Source organism: Saccopteryx leptura, chromosome 11, assembly GCF_036850995.1.
Source record: "Saccopteryx leptura isolate mSacLep1 chromosome 11, mSacLep1_pri_phased_curated, whole genome shotgun sequence".
Classification (NCBI taxonomy): Eukaryota; Metazoa; Chordata; class Mammalia; order Chiroptera; family Emballonuridae; genus Saccopteryx; species Saccopteryx leptura.
This window is the reverse complement of record NC_089513.1, coordinates 33,182,063-33,200,741: the sequence shown is the minus strand read 5'-3', so window position 1 is coordinate 33,200,741 and position 18,679 is coordinate 33,182,063. Positions and strand designations below refer to the sequence as shown.

The following is an 18,679-nucleotide window of genomic DNA, read 5'->3' as shown; positions in this document are numbered from 1 at the left end:
AGAGCCACTCTAGCGCCTGAGGCAGAGGCCACAGAGCCATCCCCAGCGCCCGGGCCATCTTTGCTCCAATGGAGCCTTGGCTGTGGGAGGGGAAGAGAGAGACAGAGAGGAAAGTGCGGCGGAGGGGTGGAGAAGCAAATGGGCGCTTCTCCTGTGTGCCCTGGCCGGGAATCGAACCCGGGTCCTCTGCACGCTAGGCCGACGCTCTACCGCTGAGCCAGCCGGCCAGGGCCCAAACTATGAGCTTCTTAAGGACAAAGATCATGCCTGATTCATCTTTGGACCTCGAGAAACTAGCAGAGTGTCTGACAAATTGTAGCTACATTGTAAATATTTCTTAAGGAAATGAACAGATAGATTCACATAAGTGAAAACAATACACCCTGTATAATTCCTGGGACTGTGCTCTAGGAAAGAGAACATCTGGTACAGCTCATCACTTATTTATCACTGTTAGTTCTTTTTTGTCCTTTTAACATTTATGTAATCTGCCGGTAAATTCTAAGGTCATAAGCATCTTGTCTATATGAAGGAGCAAAGAAACTGACCAAATTAGGCCTGTTGGTGAACCACATGCTGTGACATTGAATTATCATAGGTGGGTTATTTTTCCCTTCATCTCCTCCATATGACTTTGGGCAACTCTAGTTATACTGAAATTCACAAATAGCCAAGCTTCACAATTTCAGAAGCAAAATCACTCTCCCTCCTTCCCCTACAGAAAGTATTGATCATCTCTTTTTCCAAACCCATGAGAATGTGGACAGGCATTTACGTGTCTCAAGTTCCGCCAGTAAGAGTTAAGTTAGACACTAAGGCATCCAAAGTGGTGCTCTTCGCCTATTGGGATTCATGAGCTTCCTTTGTCTGCAAGTCTCACTGTTGAATCAGTGTAAGCTATAAACTAGCATGTGCCTCTCTTTCACTAATATGACTGTGCTCAATAGAAATAACTGAGTATTCTCAATTTTATCTCACAGTGATGCTCCCCAAGAAACTCTGGGAGTAAAATGAGAAGTGTGTCATTTTCCTTTTATATTTATAATTATGTTCCATGCTTTCTACAGTTTCACACCACTGAGTTTTTCCTCATAAGGTACACATTTTACTTAAAAGTGCGAATTAATGCCCAATGTATAACTACTGATGGTCCTTTTATGAGTTAATTAACCAAAAAATGGTGATGGACTAAAAGATGGCATCAGTGTAGTTTGCATTTATTTCAACTTCTGTTTCATTGGACAAGATATTGCTTTAAAATGTATGGTCCTAGATTATTGTAAATATAAATTCTTTCATCTCAAATAATTAATTTCTGAAACAAGTAAAAATTGAATTTCATTCTTCTATGAGTCAGTTTTTAGAAATATAATTGAAAGTCCATTTCATGGAAAGCAAACTTAGCTTTTATTTTTTTTCTCCCCTCTTTTTTTCCTGTTTTATTCATTTTTTTAAAATATACATAACATTTGTTGGTTGGATTTTGCTAGGCACTGTGAAGAATTTAAAATTTTTGAGATTGCTGCACTCAAAAACCTTTAAGAGAGACACACAAAACATTAACTAGAAAAAGAGATGTTACAAAGAGTCCCAAATGAGTAGTACAGGCAGTAAGCGTGGGGCTTCAGAAGCCAGTCTTTACCTCCCTGACATTTTCAGCTCCAGTTTTCCACCCTGCCATCCTTTGTGATTTATTTTTAACAATAATTTTTTTTCATCTTGTTTCAACATATAGACAGATGCAGGAACATATCATTGGCTCTATCTCTTTTTTTATTCTACTTCTGATTCTTATAACATAAAAATTGGAAGCTATATCCAGATTATTTTGTGAATGTCAGATTCTTACCTACCCTCTTTCTCTGGAGTAAAGGAGGTGGGGTTATGTAAATCAGGTAGGTATGTTTTCTCCAGAGCTCCATATATCAGCCATACCTGCATAATTAAAATCTTATAAAAAGGAAATATTTGATCATGTTCAGAAATGAATTGTTACCAAAGCTTCATTAATAAATCTGCTTCTTCCCAATTTTTATTTAAACTGACCCTGCTTATATGATCACCCATTGTGAATGGGTACACAGTTTTCTTAACTCTGTAAAGCAAGGCTGATCCATGCCCTTCTTTCCTTTCCTAACAATAGGAAAATAATCCTTGATTGATAAAGGAACTGGTTAGGCTGTCCCACCGCTATGACTGACATCACATTGGTTTTCACCACCAGTTTTTTTTTTACCCTCTAATGAATCAGTTTGTACAGAGCACTGTTGCCTTCTGAGCAGCCTTCTGCAAGTTTTTCTATTAAATTTATCCCCAGATAGTCAACCTCTCTCACATTCACATACCTTTCTTTCCACTTGTACAGTGATAATAACCTCATTGCGCTTTTATATCTTCCGCCCTAAAGTGTAGGCTCCTTGAGGATGGAAGCTGTGACCTGATCCCTGTTGTATACCCAGAGCTTCGTTTGGTGTCCAGAGTATAGAAAGTACTCAATAAAGATTTATTAAGCTCAGTGTTGAGAGAAGGGCATAGCAAGCTATGGAGGCTCAGAGGAAGGGCAGCAAACCCAACCAATCATATAGGATTAGGGAGAATTTCCTTAAAATTAAGACATGAAGCTAACTGCAAGTTAGTTAAGTCTAGGGCGAGAAGTTAGTCCACACACACACAGACACACACACACACAAAATAGCATGGACAAAAGACCCATATTTGAGAAAGAACAGCATCCACTGAAAGACAGGCAAAAAGATCAACTGTGCCTTATAGTTACCACACCCAAGAATCAACACACAATAAGATAAATATAGATGTATATACATACATGTATATGAAAGATGAAATTTCAGTTTTTAAAAGTTTAATTAGGTATAATAAAAATAACCCCTCCAACCTATAAAACCCTCTGCCAGACTAAACAACATTTCCATTAACTTTTTCATTGTTTTCTGTTTTCTTCAAGTCAAATTTTAATTTTTTGTATCTTTTTCATTCTGTTTTACCTGTTGGTACTTTTTCAGATAGTTCCACTACAGACAGTATGTTTATTTAAATAGAGAGATACGAACCTAACCAGCTTGTGTGAAATTGTATAGAAAAACTGTGGTAGGTTCCAACATCAACTAAGAAGTAAACATTTAGCAAATCACCTGCTCCTAAATTGAGGTTTGGGGTGCACAAAGGACAATTTGCAGCAGAATGTGATAGAAGGCATACTGGTTGGGAGCCCAAATGTCTACCATTCACTTGACTAAGTTCATGATACTCTCAGTCTCATTGTTTGCTGAATGGGATGCATTATGTCTGCTTTATATCCTTTGTAGGAATTCCCAAAATTAAAAGAGAAGCTATATATATATATATAAATGAATCATCTAACAGACTGGAAAGGGTTGTATTCAGTTGTAACACAAGATCATCTGCTACTGTAGATATTTTTGTGTTAGAAAATAAAAAAGTTATACCTCCTCAAACTACAACAACATTATATATGGAAAAGTATGTATAGCGATTTAAGTTAGCAAAAATAAAACTATACTTGTAAAATACACGGTGTTAAGTGGTTTTTCTCTGTGTTTATGGCATAACCACAGCAAGTGTGTTTAAATAGAAATGGCTGTTTGCCTTATTAACAGGAAGGTAATATATGTTGTACCCATTTTGTCTCATAGAATGATTGAAGATAGTGGGAAAAGAGGAAATACTATGGCAGGAAGAAGACAGCTATTTGCAGAGATGAGTAAGTATGGAACTTTTAATGAAGACTCTACAGTGGCTATTGACTACATATGAAATCCTATGACTAGTGTACTTTTACTTAAAATACTAAATTTCTTGCATAACATGTAAATTTGGACATTTTTGCCTCCTATAAAGTAAAATTAGTGAAGCATCATAATTTGTTACTAACTGTATATTTTATATGAAGGAAAAGTTTTATGGACCTAAATGTATATATACACATACAAACACTTTGAAAGCACTTGTTAGTGTTGACATTAATACAGTCCACTCAGAAGTGCAGTAAGGTCATTTGAGGCCCTGGGCGCAGAAGAAAATATTGGACCCCTTAAAACAAGAGAGAGAGACAGGGAAAATAAAAATACACATTAACCATATTTTTAAATAAATAAAGAATATTATGTACTATTAATGTTAAAATTGCACATATGAAACCAAACTTGGTGTCATTAGAAAAAAGTGTAAAGTTGGGGTTTTGAAGTCGGGGCCCAGGGTGCGTGCCTGGTGCACCCACCATTAAATTTGCCTCTGAGTCCACTAAGTTTTAAAGTCTGTGGTCACCTCTCCACATTATCTCAATGTCCAGCATATTGAGGCACTAATAACACTTGTGAAATTAATTATTAAATGTCTTACCTACAAAATGATATCATATGTTTAGATGGGAAAGAGGAGTCAGGCGTGATTACCAGACCAAACTATAAGCTGTCATTTAGACTTCATACAGAGGTGAAGAATCTGTCCCACAAACCAATTTCTAAGAGATGAAACGTTAATCAAAAGTTAAAAAGACCTCAGAGGTCCACCTGCTATAGGAGGGAAACCAAACCAAGACTGACTCTAGTGGCCTTATTAAAATAAAGACTATTGGTTTGCATAAATATATGGTTGCTATGTAAATAATTGGTTGGTAGTGTCTCCTTTATAGCCCATGTTTCTTATTCATAAGGAAGAAGAACTTGACATTGGGAGGAAAGCACACATCTCAAATTAAATGTTATAAGGAAAAAATGCAGTTCTCTTGTTATCTTTTATCTTTTCTTCCCTGCATAAAGAATGAGGATGAGCAGAAGTGAGTTGTAAGCCTTTTTCCCTGAGAAAGCAGTAGACAAAATTTGGTTTCTACTGAAGATTGGAACTGATTGGCAAGATGAGGGTTGGAGCAGATAAAAGAAAGTCCTACATAATAAGATTCATATTTTCCTTTATCATTTCCCAATAATCTGATGACTCCAAGATAGTGTTAACACTAACAAAGAAGGAAGAAAATTAAAATTGATGTGAGGAATCTTAATCATGCTCCTTGCTTTTTCCACTTTTAGAAACATGTGGAAAGTGCCTATGAGTGTTTCAGTCATGGCCTTCCAATTTCCTAGGCCATATTTGGTACTGTGTCTTCATTTCTGGCATGGCTGATCACCTGGAATTATGGACTTGTTGATAGAAATCTAACAGAGTAAGGAACCTTGTTACTACCTGCCCATCTAAACAAAATACAAAGCAGCACAGATATCCTCCCATAGCATAGGTTTGTAGACTGAAAAGGCAAGAGCCATGCATATTATGGGCCAGTGTTCTGACATAAAGAGAAAAAAATTAACATTTAATATGAAAAACAATAAAGTCTTAGTGGAAATGTTTGAATATTGTTGTTACATTAAAGACTACATCAGCTAACTAACTATAAGAATTATAAAAGTGTGACTATTAAATTATTTTTTAAATACTTATCTGAGTTTAAGTACATTATCCCTGGTACAGTGCCTAGCACAGACAATTACATTTGTCTTTTGAATTAAAGTTGACCAACTCAAAGAAAGATCAACATAAGTTTTATAGCCATAGAAAGAGAGCTCTAAATTTTTCAAGTTAGGAAAATTGTGCATTTATTTTCCAAATTGTAACTTTATCTTTTATAGAAGCCTCTTAGAATTGTCATATGCTTTATTAAGTCATATTATAAGTTCTCCTGATTAGTGAATAGTTAAGAAAGGCACACAAAAATGTGTCTTTCTTCCTTGAGTATGCTAATTAGTAGACTCAGATGTTGGCCCAACACAGGTAAACACATTTGATCTTAACAATCTATTAGTGAGCATCATGTTTAGATCAACACTAAGTAGGACATGTTCATAATAAGTAGGATTCTGACAGGTAAAACAACCGGCTGACTTCAAAGGGAGGAATTGATTTGGATAGGTGGACTGTCACCTATCCAAAAAAAAAAGAGAAGATAAGAAGGAGTCAATAAGGCAAGGAAAACTCTATTCAAGACTATTGCAACAAGGGAAAGATTAAACTCAAATCCGCTTGAATGAAAGACAGGAAGATTTTTAAGGACTGGGGTAAGCTTATGTAAAAGTACTGAAGGATGTTAGTGGGGCAGTTGGTCAATTGTGTTTACTAACTGTCACAATTAGGAAGTTAGGTTTCTACTCTTCCACAGAGATTGGGAGATCTCCTTCGATAACTACATTTCAAAAGGATGTCTCCCAAGTCCTTGAGAATGATATCCCTGGGCTGTAAAACTGGCCAGAAGCTGGGAGATTTATATCTCAATAGGGCAGATAACAAATTTATAGTGAAAGTTTTCCAAATTAAATGCCATAAGAAAAGGGAGGTCAGAGGCCTAGAGTCAGGACAAAGCCTGACTAAAGTTTAGTCAAGCTGAGGGGAACATTAAGGCATATTGGTTTTACAAAGGCTAAGAATAAGAAATAACAATAAGAACAATTGATGAGAAATTTTGACAAATTTGAAATCAGGTGATTTCAGCACATATGCATTAAACATCTACTCTGGATTCATAACCACAAAGAAGAAAAGAAACAGCAAAGAAATGAAATTGAGAGTAACATGGACTCACCAATAAGCAAGAACAACTGACTAGCCTTAAACATAAAACAACAACAATAGCAATTCCATGATTACCTACTTTGATTAAAGAAATTCTGGGCAAGTTGCTATTTAACCAAAAAGTACCTTCAGTATAATGTCCTGATTATCAGTTTATCTAGTACCTTAGATTAAAGCTGAAGACTGGTTAAATGTAAATGTCATCTTCACCTTGGTCTTTCCATTCATTGAACAAGTTTATTGGCTCAAACAAGTTTATCACACTGGATTTTAGCAGAATAAATAGTTTGTTCTTGGAATTAAACTCACATTCTTTGTTTTCCTGCTTTCAGAGCACATTTGCTCTGCCTTTTATTGTACTTATGAACATATTCACACCACTCCCTATTATGAACTCCTCCTTAGTGATAGACCCTAGACCTTCACCTTCAAATCCACTCACCTTAGATGCTGAGTCAATATTTTAAAACCTCTGGGGCACAGGTAGGTAAGTATTAATGGAAGAAACTAATTGGAAAACACTTTTTAACATTTTTGAAAACCTGGAAGGCTGCCTAACAGTAGAAGAAAGTCTTGGGGAGAAAGCAGAGTGGCCTCTAAGTGAAGGATGGACCCGGAATCAAGGGGAGGTAAATGTAGGTACTCAACAAACACCGTTGAATTATTTGAAGTCAGTCAGTCTTTCTTCAGGGTGTTGAGTACAGCCAGAAAGTAAATAGTTGGAATGAAAGCCAGAGCATGAATTTGCAATGTACACTAAGAAGAGTTTTAGGAAAACTAACTTCAAAATTTCAGAAAAAGGACATGAATAGTACCACTACCATAGGCCTCAGTGGATACTGTGACTATTTTCACTTGCTTCTTCACTTCTTCATCTCTCATGTTTTTCAGCCTTTTTTATTAATTTATTGTGTTTACATAGATTCTAGTGTCCCCTCGAATTCATCCTCCCCTCCCCCATGTTCCCCAGTACATCCCCCCCTGTCCCCTTCCCCATAATGCCCTCCCCCCTTCCCTCTGGGATTTGCTTTTCTGCTCTCATCCCGTCCTATCTGCCTATCATCCCTTTGCCTCTATCTACTTTCCTTCTGAATCCTTTGATCCCGCCTCTGCCTCTATTCCGCTCCTCAGTTTATATTGTTCCTCAGATTCCTCAGATGAGTGAGGTCAAATGATATTTTTCTTTCTCTGCCTGGCTTATTTCACTTAACACAATAGTTTCCAAGTCCATCCATGTTGTCACAAAAAATAATATTTTCTTCTTTTTCATGGCCCCATAGTATTCCAATGTGTATATGTACCACAGCTTTTTAATCCACTCGTTCACTGACAGCCACCTGGGCTGTTTCCAGATCTTGGCTATTGTAAACATGCTGCCATATACACGGGGGTGCATTTCTCCTTTTGACTCGTTTTCAGCCTTTTTAAGATGGGAACACTGTGGGTCTCTATCTTTCAAATTTTTCTTATGTCATCACCACCCGAGTCTGGTCCCCTGCCTTTTCTGACCATTCCCCTTCTCTTTTTCTGTCTCTTGGTACCCTCCAAACCCTTTGAGTCAGATTTTACCCGTTTGTTCTTAACCAATTCTTTTCATATACAATTTGCTTTTTTCTCACAGCTTCATCATTATTGGTATGGCTCACAAGTGTCCAAGAAGTCCTTCAAAACCACCTCCCATATTCTCATGAACCATTTTATCCAGAATAGTCAGCACACAAACTCAAATTCCTGTCCAATCTTCACAGTCAAAGCTTATACTGATGAAGCTGCTTAAGGTGGGCTCACTATCAGCTGCACTAATAGTGTCCATCACAAAAATGCCAGTCCCTGCAGGGGTTCCGCTTTCCAGTGTTTTCTAAGCCATGCAGTCCTTAAACAATTACCACACAGCTAGGCACTGTTGAGAAGTGGGGGAAAACTTGCTCTTCCCAACCGTGTGCTTCATTCTGTCACCTAGAATGTCAAATAGATTTACTTGTGCACAGTCTCCTCTTGGAAAAATATTCTCAATCTTGGCCCAGTTAAGACACGTTGCTACATTTTATATGTTTGTTAATAATTCCAAGAATGTATTTCAGAGTCAGGACTTCCATATCCATATATCCAGCTGCCACTGAATAGCTTCACATGGCCATCACACAAGCAACTTAAACTCTTTAAGCCCAGAATTGAACTTTTCATCTCTGCTTATCCTCAAGCCTGTTCCTTCTATACCTTAGCTCTGTGAGGGCTGCCTCATCCCACTGAGCTGTCTAAGTAGAAATTTGAGCATTATCTTTGACCCCAAACTTCTTTAAACCTCTCTCTGTATCTATCTCTCTATATATATTTCTCTCTCTCTCCTTCCTCCTTCTCCCTTCCCCCTCCCTCTTCCTCCCTCTCTTTCTCTCTCTCTCTCTCTCTCTCTCTCTCTCTCTCTCTCTCTCACACACACACACACACACATACACACATACACATACACACATTCAGTCATTCAGTCACTCATCAAGCATGGAGAAGAGCTCAGACACAGGGTTTATAGACTTTATCTTTGTTCTGTAAATACTTGTTGAGTGGGTTTTTTTAATGAATGAGATATTTTAGAATCTGAATGACTATATGAAAGGGTTTGTAATGAACTATCAAAACATAGAAGACAAAACATACATGATTTCTTTTAAACTGTTTGGAGTGTAATGAAACTAAAGCCAAAAATCAGGTAAGACTAGATGATTGGTTGGATGGATGAACAAGTGAATGAATACAAGAAAATAAAGAAGATAAGAGGGAGGGATACAGGGAGTGAGAATGTAGAAAGAAGGGACAGAGGTAGAAAGGGAAGAGAAAAATCTTGAAAAAAGAAGCTAAAGAGAGGAAAAACAGGACTTGCAGGATATAACAGTATAATCAGTCAGAATATCTTATAGAATAGCAATCAGAACTCTGTGATTTTCAACTGGTATGCCATAAGAATTTTTAAGATGTGCAATACCAGACTATTTAGTTAGGAACACTGACCTCTTTTCCCTAAAGTGGTCAATTTTTAAAAAAAATGACAACAGCCAACAAAACAATAGCCACCCAATGTAAATGAATCAAAATTATATCTATTTTTTTGTCAGGTCAGCAAAAAATCTACTTTTTGGTGTGCCACAGAATTTTAGTAATTAGTTTATGTGTGCCATGAGATGAAAAAGGTTGAAAATCACTGTCTGAACTATATTTTTATTTTCATCTTTATCACTTTCTTCCAACTATGACATGGATATGAGAGGTTTAAGGAGATAGTACAAGATTATCAAGTTGCCTTAAATGAATTAGCTTTAAATTTTTATTACAAAAAGCTTCAAATGTATACAAAAGTAAAGAAAATAGTATTCATCTCTACCCTTAATTATTTACCCTCAGCCCTCACTATATTATAATGAAGCACACCTCAGATATTATTTAAATGACTTGAACCTTCATGTCTTAAAGAATTACGCCAGTGATATAATAATTGGAAAAAACACTATCCATGATTCTGAAGAGTAACGAAGAGAACATCACAAAAAACAAAAGACAGAAAGGCTGTACTTGTTTTTAATTAAAGAGAGAAAATATAGATTCTTGAGAGTCTAGGGGATTAATTTGATGTAGGTTTCATAATAAAATGGATTTTTTTTTTTAGGTCATAAACAAAAGATAGCCTTAACCCTAGCATTTCTTTTTTTTTTTTTTTTTTTTTTTTGTATTTTTCTGAAGCTGGAAACGGGGAGAGACAGTCAGACAGACTCCCGCATGCGCCCGACCGGGATCCACCCGGCACGCCCACCAGGGGCGACGCTCTGCCCACCAGGGGGCGATGCTCTGCCCCTCCGGGGCGTCGCTCTGCCGCGACCAGAGCCACTCTAGCGCCTGGGGCAGAGGCCAAGGAGCCATCCCCAGCGCCTGGGCCATCTTTGCTCCAATGGAGCCTTGGCTGCGGGAGGGGAAGAGAGAGACAGAGAGGAAGGAGGGGGGGGGGGTGGAGAAGTAAATGGGCGCTTCTCCTATGTGCCCTGGCCGGGAATCGAACCCGGGTCCCCCGCACGCCAGGCTGATGCTCTACCGCTGAGCCAACCGGCCAGGGCAACCCTAGCATTTCAACATGCTAAGAACAAGGGTTGCTCTGTTGACTTTGCTTGCTTATTTATTTATTTAAATTTCATCTTTTTTTATAGAGGAATTAAGTCAGCTAATTTTCCTTTTTAATAAGGCTACTACCATGTTAAGCTCAGGAAAATATTATAGGTTAAAAATGAACCTTAATCTCAGCAAGATGCTAACAATGTTGTTGAGGTTGTGCATGTGTTGGAGACACATAGACTGGATCACCATAAAATCAGGTAGATTTATAGGTAGTGGTATGAGCGAGCATGTGTAAAGACTAAGTAATGGGCCAGTGAACTTGGAGGATGGCCCTCCCATCGCACACTGGAAGACTGTTTATGGCCGTATTTGGGTCCTTGGTTTTAAGAAATAACTTGGACACAGACGACATGCAACTACTCCCAGGTAGGCTATAAATTTATAGATTTTCAAGAAGAGACCACATATGTAAAACTAAATCAAGTTCATGGTTTATTGGGGCAGAGACAAAGAAATGTATTGTAAACAAAGTGAATAAACAGTAAGAGCCTGCACACACCATGTTTCAGGTCAGTTTTTGTTGTTGGTGGTGGTTCGGGTTGTTTTGTTTTGTTGTGTGTTTTTTGTTTGTTTCTGTTGTTGTTTTGGTCCCAGAACCCACTATGCATCTTGTGGTTGCCACTTACCATTGTCCATGCAAGGTAGTGTGCTGCTGTATCTGAAGAGCTCATTTCATTGCTCTATATCCCTTTTAATATTGAGGGTTTACATCCTTAGCCAGGAAGGACTTACACATAGAGGAAACATTGACAGACCCACAGACCTCTTCCTGGTTCTTAAATGAAACCGAGGGTCTGTTAAATTCTCATCATGATAGGACAGATGAGCAATCAGTACACTCCTGTCCCTAAGTATCATCTCTGCTTCCCTCTTTACCACTTCTGAAGAGGTGCACCTTTGCCAAATTGCCCCTAGGACCTCTATGAGAGGGAGGTGCAGAGGAGCCAGGGTTTCTGTTCTCAGAGGATAAGATCTTGCTAGAACTAAGAAATTTAATTGCGTGCTCCATCAAAGTCCTTTTACACCTGGGGCTTAAATCATTATCCTTGAAAAACTTACACAAATAATCTATGTCCCTAATGTCTTCTTCTAAAGCAGCAGTTCTCAACCTGTGGGTCGCGACCCCGGCGGGGGTCGAACGACCAAAACACTGTGTTAATACAGTGTAATAACAAACACTGTGTTTTGGTCGTTCGACCCCCGCTGGGGTCGCGACCCACAGGTTAAAAACCACTGTTCTAAAGGATTATTTACAAATATTGAGAACTCTCCTGACTATTGAGCCAAACTCATTATCAATAAAATGACATCCTTATCCAAAGGAAAAAGCGATTTGGCATTCAAGCATTTCTGATAACTGGTCTTTCTGGGTATGTGGCATCCTAGAGTGTTCATTCATTTCTCACATGAGCTTCTCAGATTTATAGAGGACCTGAAAGGAAACCCCTTGGAAACGCAAGTGACAAAATCAAATTTTTTTAAAAAATCAGAAAAGTTAGAAGCACAAACTAAATATTAAAAGAAACTAACCAGATAACTATGAAATCCTGCCATTAACCCCCAAATAAGCATTAAAAAAAAAAAATCTGACTTAATGTAAGTACGTATGATTTTTTTAAAACTAGCTTCATAATGAACTACAAACTTAATAAGAGCCCAAAGAATGAATTGCATTAGTAAGTGTCCTTATCAAAGGTGATAGTAATTGCTTTCTATATATTCTATACAGGTGAGGCAATGGCTGTGGCAATTGGGCTAGTTTTGTATATCTCATTTCAAGAAGATATTAGTACATCATAGAACAGGATGACTAGCACAGTTAGGGTCTCAAATCCTTGTGCAGTGATAATGAGAATAATAATAGCCGCATCCATATATTGAAACCCTATTGTGTGCCGTGGTCAGTGGTTGACATTGTACTTGAGATGGCTATGCAGTTGAACCTCTTCGACCGAAAGAGTCAAGGAGAAGGCCCTGGCCGGTTGGCTCAGCGGTAGAGCATCGGCCTGGCGTGCGGGGGACCCGGGTTTGATTCCCGGCCAGGGCACATAGGAGAAGCGCCCATTTGCTTCTCCACTCCCCACCCTCCTTCCTCTCTGTCTCTCTCTTCCCCTCCCACAGCCAAGGCTCCATTGGAGCAAAGATGGCCAAGGCGCTGGGGATGGCTCCTTGGCCTCTGCCCCAGGCGCTAGAGTGGCTCTGGTCGCGGCAGAGCGACGCCCCGGAGGGGCAGAGCATCGCCCCCTGGTGGGCAGAGCGTCACCCCTGGTAGGTATGCCGGGTGGATCCCGGTTGGGCACATGCGGGAGTCTGTCTGACTGTCTCTCCCCATTTCCAGCTTCAGAAAAATACAAAAAAAATAAAAGAGTCAAGGAGAAGCTACCTCCCCAGCTAAACTTTAAACTCGCAATAACAAGGACTTGTACATGATCGTCGGGTTGTAATGAATATGCTATTAATGAAAATGATAGCAGCTTCCCAATGTTTGAGAAATTAATTATCAAGTGACAAGGAGAAAAGATTATGTGGCGCCAGAAGGAAAACTAAGTCAAATGGATTGAAGTTATAGAAAGGGATGTTACAGTTCAAATATAAAGAGGAAATTTCTATCACTTGTTGCTTAGGAATGACACAGGACGCTTTTTAAGAGGGCTCATCTGCTGTTACGTACTCACTATGTACCAGCTACCAAGATTACTAGCCCATAAAGTTTATTTATCCCATTTTACACATGAGGAAATTGGACACCCGATAAAAACTTGTCAAAGTTCACACAAGTTCATTTATTTTCACTGTGTTATAATCATTCCTATCATTGCAAATAATCAGAGGTAGATTTAACAGCAGGTGCACTGGGCACACGCCCTGGGCCCTGACTTCCGAAGGGCCCCGCAAAACTCCAACTTTACACTTTTTTCCAGTAACACCACGTTTGGTTTCATGTGTGCAGTTTTAGCATTAATAGTACATAATATTTTTATTTATTTAAAAATACGGTTAACATGTATTTTTAGTTTTCCTTTTTTAAGGAACCCAATATTTTCTCCTGCCCCCAGGACCTCAACCAACCTTAATCTGCCTCTGCAAATAACCCTACATGATCATTGGCTATGATGTCTACCTCTTAGAACATGTTTCAGGGGATTTCTTGATTGGGTGCGGTTAAGTCCTTACCTCCTCAATCCTTCAAGTGCTCAGTATCAGTGAGCCTCTTTGTCAAGTAATAAACTTCTACAAGAATTAATGTTTAATTATCTGCCTTATTAAACCATGAAGTAACAGGAGTACTGATAGTATTTTTTAAATGAATCTAAGGAGATCAGTTTGAGTCAAGGGAATGCTAAATGCTCTCAATGAGGGACACTTGCTAACTTATCCCTAGTTTCATTAGGAAAGCACTTAATTAGTCTCCTAATATAATTACTTTCAGGCCAGTTCACTTACTTGCTACCCTATTATATTCTGAAGCATTTATGTACCAATTTTACTGATGAAGAGAAAGTTCAATACATGGGCTTCAAGAAAGCCGACTGTTTAGAAGCAAAGAAGAACTGACATTTGTTGAAAGTCTGCTGTATCCCAGACACAGTCTAGAGATGAACCCATTCAGAGGAAATTCAGGTTATATGATGAGCAGCCCATCTGTGAGGGAGAGGTTCCAGGGAAGAACAGTGGGAACTTCTGTTGGGTAGATTGGATGGGAAGAGCCTGAAGAGGAGCTTGGATTCTGGGCAGGATATTCAGACTTGGTGCTGTGGGCATTGGAAACCATGCTGGATTCCTGTGTAGAAGAGGAAAGTGGCTCAGAAATACAGGAACATGTTCCTCTTTGTTAGGAAGGAACTGGAAGCTGCAGTTTAAGGGTGGTTGTTTTTAGACAGGAGTCTCCTCTACGGTTGACAGGAAAAATTGCAGGTGAGACACTAGTAATGACAATGAATACTTCCATAGCACTTACTGTGTGCCAGGCAGTGTTCTCGGTGCTCCGGGGATCACTATTCATTTATCCTTGCAACAACCCATGAAGTAAACAGCAGTAGTATCACCATCCCTATCTTCCAGAGGTGATAACTAGGACTTCTGAAAGCAACTGGCCTCAGGTCAGGCAAAAGGAAATGCCTAACATTCAGCATCTGCTCACCTCTAATGACCAATGACAGTGTGTTTAAAATGATTATTTGATGGCATCGCTCTCTGATATCATCGGGCTGTTTCAGTCACAGCTTGAGCACACTGTTCTCCGATGTGGCAGACACCACAGGACTGAGATAATGTTTCTTGGCCCGTGAACATGGTTGACAATCTGACCTTCAATGCTGATCACCTGCGCTCTCTTCCCCTGGAACCTGAGGGATACGGCAATGACCTTTTCAAGTCTTAAAGTATTATTTACATTCTAATGAAAACAAAATTAATTATATGGGCTATATTTATAGCTGTTTTATTTATAAATGCTATAACTTCCTTTCCACACACATGGCATACCAGATGTATATGTTTTCCCCCCCAGGGGCTCAAGATCTGGACCGTATCAGACTCTCCACCTACAGGACAGCATGCAAGCTTAGGTTTGTGCAGAAGAAATGCAATTGTAAGTATGCCAGTTGTTTGGACAAATTACCCTCATGAAAACTATAGTTTACATTTGTTACTTAGTTGATTAAAACTTATTTTTCTTGCAATAATTGACAAAAATATGTTTATACAAGAATGGAAAGAATATTTTGATATACAAATGGTAATGAGAGTATTCCTAATTAACTCTGAAGGCTTAATTGCTCTAAACTGCTAAAGCACTCCAACCTGCCGTCGGAATGGTTTAAATCAGGATGGTGCTCCTTTTCTCTAGTGTGGGTTTTGTAAATGCAAGGCCATCAAAATGGGTTCCAAGAACTCTATCAACTATCAAACATTAAGTCCTTATATTTGTGTTTCTTTTACAAGTATAGGGACATGTTTATAAGCACCTGGAAAACAATCAAGTTTCTTTCTGAAACTAGAAAGTTCACCCTTTGAATCAGAGCATTATCTATATTTGCTGACCTCAGGCAGTAGCCATAGAAGAGACAAAAATATTGAAAGAAACAAAGGAACTTGCTTCAGCTTTTTCCCAAATTTTAAAATGTAAGCAGAAAGTTAGATCACTAATTCCAGTGAGCAGATTAGCATTTCCTGCTGGGTCAATGTTTCTATCATACTACCATATTTATTATCTTTGGGGGAAAGTATTACTTTGTTTTAAAAAACAGACTGCTATAGAATATTAGTAACTCTTCTCATTTTCTTATTAGTATTGGGTGCATTATAAAAATGAAAACCATAATGTTATCCTGAGTTCTTGAATTATTGCCATGAGGATTAGACACTTGGTGAACATGGAAACCAGCCGTGTCCACATCTCAGCTTTGCCCAACTCTCCCACAGATGTTTCCAGGGGCACCAGGCAGGCTACCGCCAGCCCCATATGTCTAGGCTTTGGGCAGGGTGACTCTCTGCTTTACATTGCTCATCTGCAGCTGTTCTCCATCTCCAGTGGCCAGGAATGGAGCTGAAATTTGGGGCAGGAGAAGAAATGGAGAAAACCACAGGTTGATCAATCATCAAAGACATGTTTTGACTCTTCACACAAAGTTAAATCAATTCCCCCCCCCCCCAGCCAAATAAAAAGACAGTGAGAAAAGCACTCTGGACATGGGAAGTAGTCTGTGGTTGGACTTGCTGTCTTGGGTACTTCCAGGCCTGGTGTTAAGACACAAAGAAAAGGCTCCCACAGCAGCAAAGCTTTCCCTCTCCTCCCTCTCTACCCCTCCTCCATCCTTGCTATTTAAACAAAAAGAAGAATCTCTGTGTTTTCAACTATGAAAATGTGATGGGATACTCCCTTTTTTTTACCTTGTTACCAATGGCCCTCAAAATAGAGGGGCATGGGTAGAAGGAGCAGGGCAGGAGTTCTGTCTCATAGCATTGCCAAGTAGAGCTCTCCTTTGGCTACTTTCAGTAAAAGTAGTGAGCTTCAAAATGACATTACAAAATGGTGAGGATGAAAAAATTAAATAAGGGAAGGAAAGAAGGAAGAAAAGGAAGGCAGGGTGGGAGGGAGGGAGGGAGGAAAGAGGGAAGGAATAAAGAAGGAAGGGAGGGAGGGAGGGAGGAAGGGAGGGAGGGAGGGAGGGAGGGAGGGAGGGAGGGAGGGAGGGAGGAAGGAAGGAAGGAAGGAAGGAAGGAAGGAAGGAAGGAAGGAAGGAAGGAAGGAAGGAAGGAAGGAAGGAAGGACATTGTAATTTTTCAACCCTGCACCAACATTACAAAGGGTTAGTTAGCATTGTTGGCCCTAACTGAGTACAGCAACCTATAGGTCATTTTCCTTTCCTCCTGCTTTATGATAAAGGCCCTTTTTCCTTCTTGGGCTTCTCTTTTTCCTCTTTTTATTCTTTTCTAGCCTTCATCCTTATCCTACATCCAGAATTATGGTATAGTCACACTGGCCTTCATGGGAAACAGGAAAAATAATTACTATCTTGGAAAATAGTTATAGCCCATCCCTGGGTGAGAAGATAACCTTCACACCTGCCCAGATGCCCTCAGTGCATTCATTCATCTACCTCTTAATTTAGTAAACTTATAATGAACTTCTCCTCTATGTTTGGCACTGTGCTAAGTACCAGGGACAGAGCTATAGAGAATAAAATGCAGTGCCTACCTTGAAGTTACCCAAAGTCTATGTGGGTAGATGGACTTTTAAATAGACTTATAAAACCGGGGAAGTGTAATGACAGGAATATGTACATGGTGTTATAGTGCCCTGACCTGGGTGTGGAAGGCTGAGAGGAGTCTTCATATACAGGGAGATAACTGGGCTGAGTCTCAAATATTGGTAGACAGTATGCAGAGAAGTGTTATATGCTTTACAATGTACCTTACTAATTTTATACATTTTAGGATGAGAAAAGATATTGCACTCTCTACACACTAGACAAAACTAAGGCTCAAGGAAGAATACAAGCATATGTTGAATGTTCTGCTAAAATTAAACTTCTTTTTCAAAATGTTTCTACATTGATCAGAAGTGTTAAATTCAAATACTATATGTTTGCTGAGTTTTCCTTCCTGACAATAAATATAACTGTTGTGATGTAGAGATACTTGCAAAATGTTAACACAATTAAGTCTGGCTTATTTTAATCAAAGGTAGAGCCATTATTTTAGGAAGATACCAGAAGCACTGATGTTTATGTGACATAATATTTGTCAATATTAAATACTCCTGTATTAAAGGAAGAGAATTTTCGTCTGCAACAAAACCTAGCCCCAAATAAATTATGGTACCTTGTAATAGAGTTTTACTCTACAATAAAAGAAATAAGAAAAAATTCAGATAGTGTATCTGTAACTGTGTTACTTGATTAGAAACACTTATGTAGTATTGAATTCATAGAAATTGATAGGCCTTAACTGAAAATGGGTTAATTTAGGTTCAAACATTATTTACAGGTAAAATTTATTTTGTGTATTACCAGAACTAAACTTTAAAACTATGTAATAAAGGAAAACACATAAAAACTGACACTTATAAAGTCATTACCTACAAAAAAATTAATATTGTCTGGATATAGCAAGGAATGTATAGATTTTTAGGAGATTTCTTTCTTATCTGAATTTAAAGATCAGAAGCATTAGTAAAGTTGCCATATTTCTTTCCCCACAGCCCTTGCCTGCTCTGTTGATGGTTTCTCATAGAGCACTGAATCCTATCATTGACATCCATGTTTTTTTCCTCTAATGCAATGCCTGATGGATGCTGAGAATGACTGATTCCCAATATTCTAAAAACATGTCATATAAAAGGCCAAAAAAATTGTGACCCATGGACTAAGTGGGCCTAGCACTTATTTTTGTATAGGCTGTAAACTAAGAATAGTTCTTA

At 38.7% G+C, this 18,679-nt stretch overlaps 1 protein-coding gene across 15 annotated transcripts in view; it reads left to right on the top strand.

Moving 5' to 3' along the window:
• Positions 1 to 18,679, top strand: part of DTNA (dystrobrevin alpha) — a 372,686-nt gene that overhangs the window by 229,731 nt on the left and 124,276 nt on the right. For all 15 annotated transcript variants that reach the window (XM_066352951.1, XM_066352959.1, XM_066352958.1 and 12 more), the window contains 2 exons: positions 3,675 to 3,742; positions 15,266 to 15,346. In XM_066352951.1, coding sequence (XP_066209048.1) covers positions 3,676 to 3,742; positions 15,266 to 15,346 — 148 coding nt within the window. In that variant the 5' untranslated portion in view covers position 3,675. The remainder of the gene's footprint in view (positions 1 to 3,674; positions 3,743 to 15,265; positions 15,347 to 18,679) is intronic.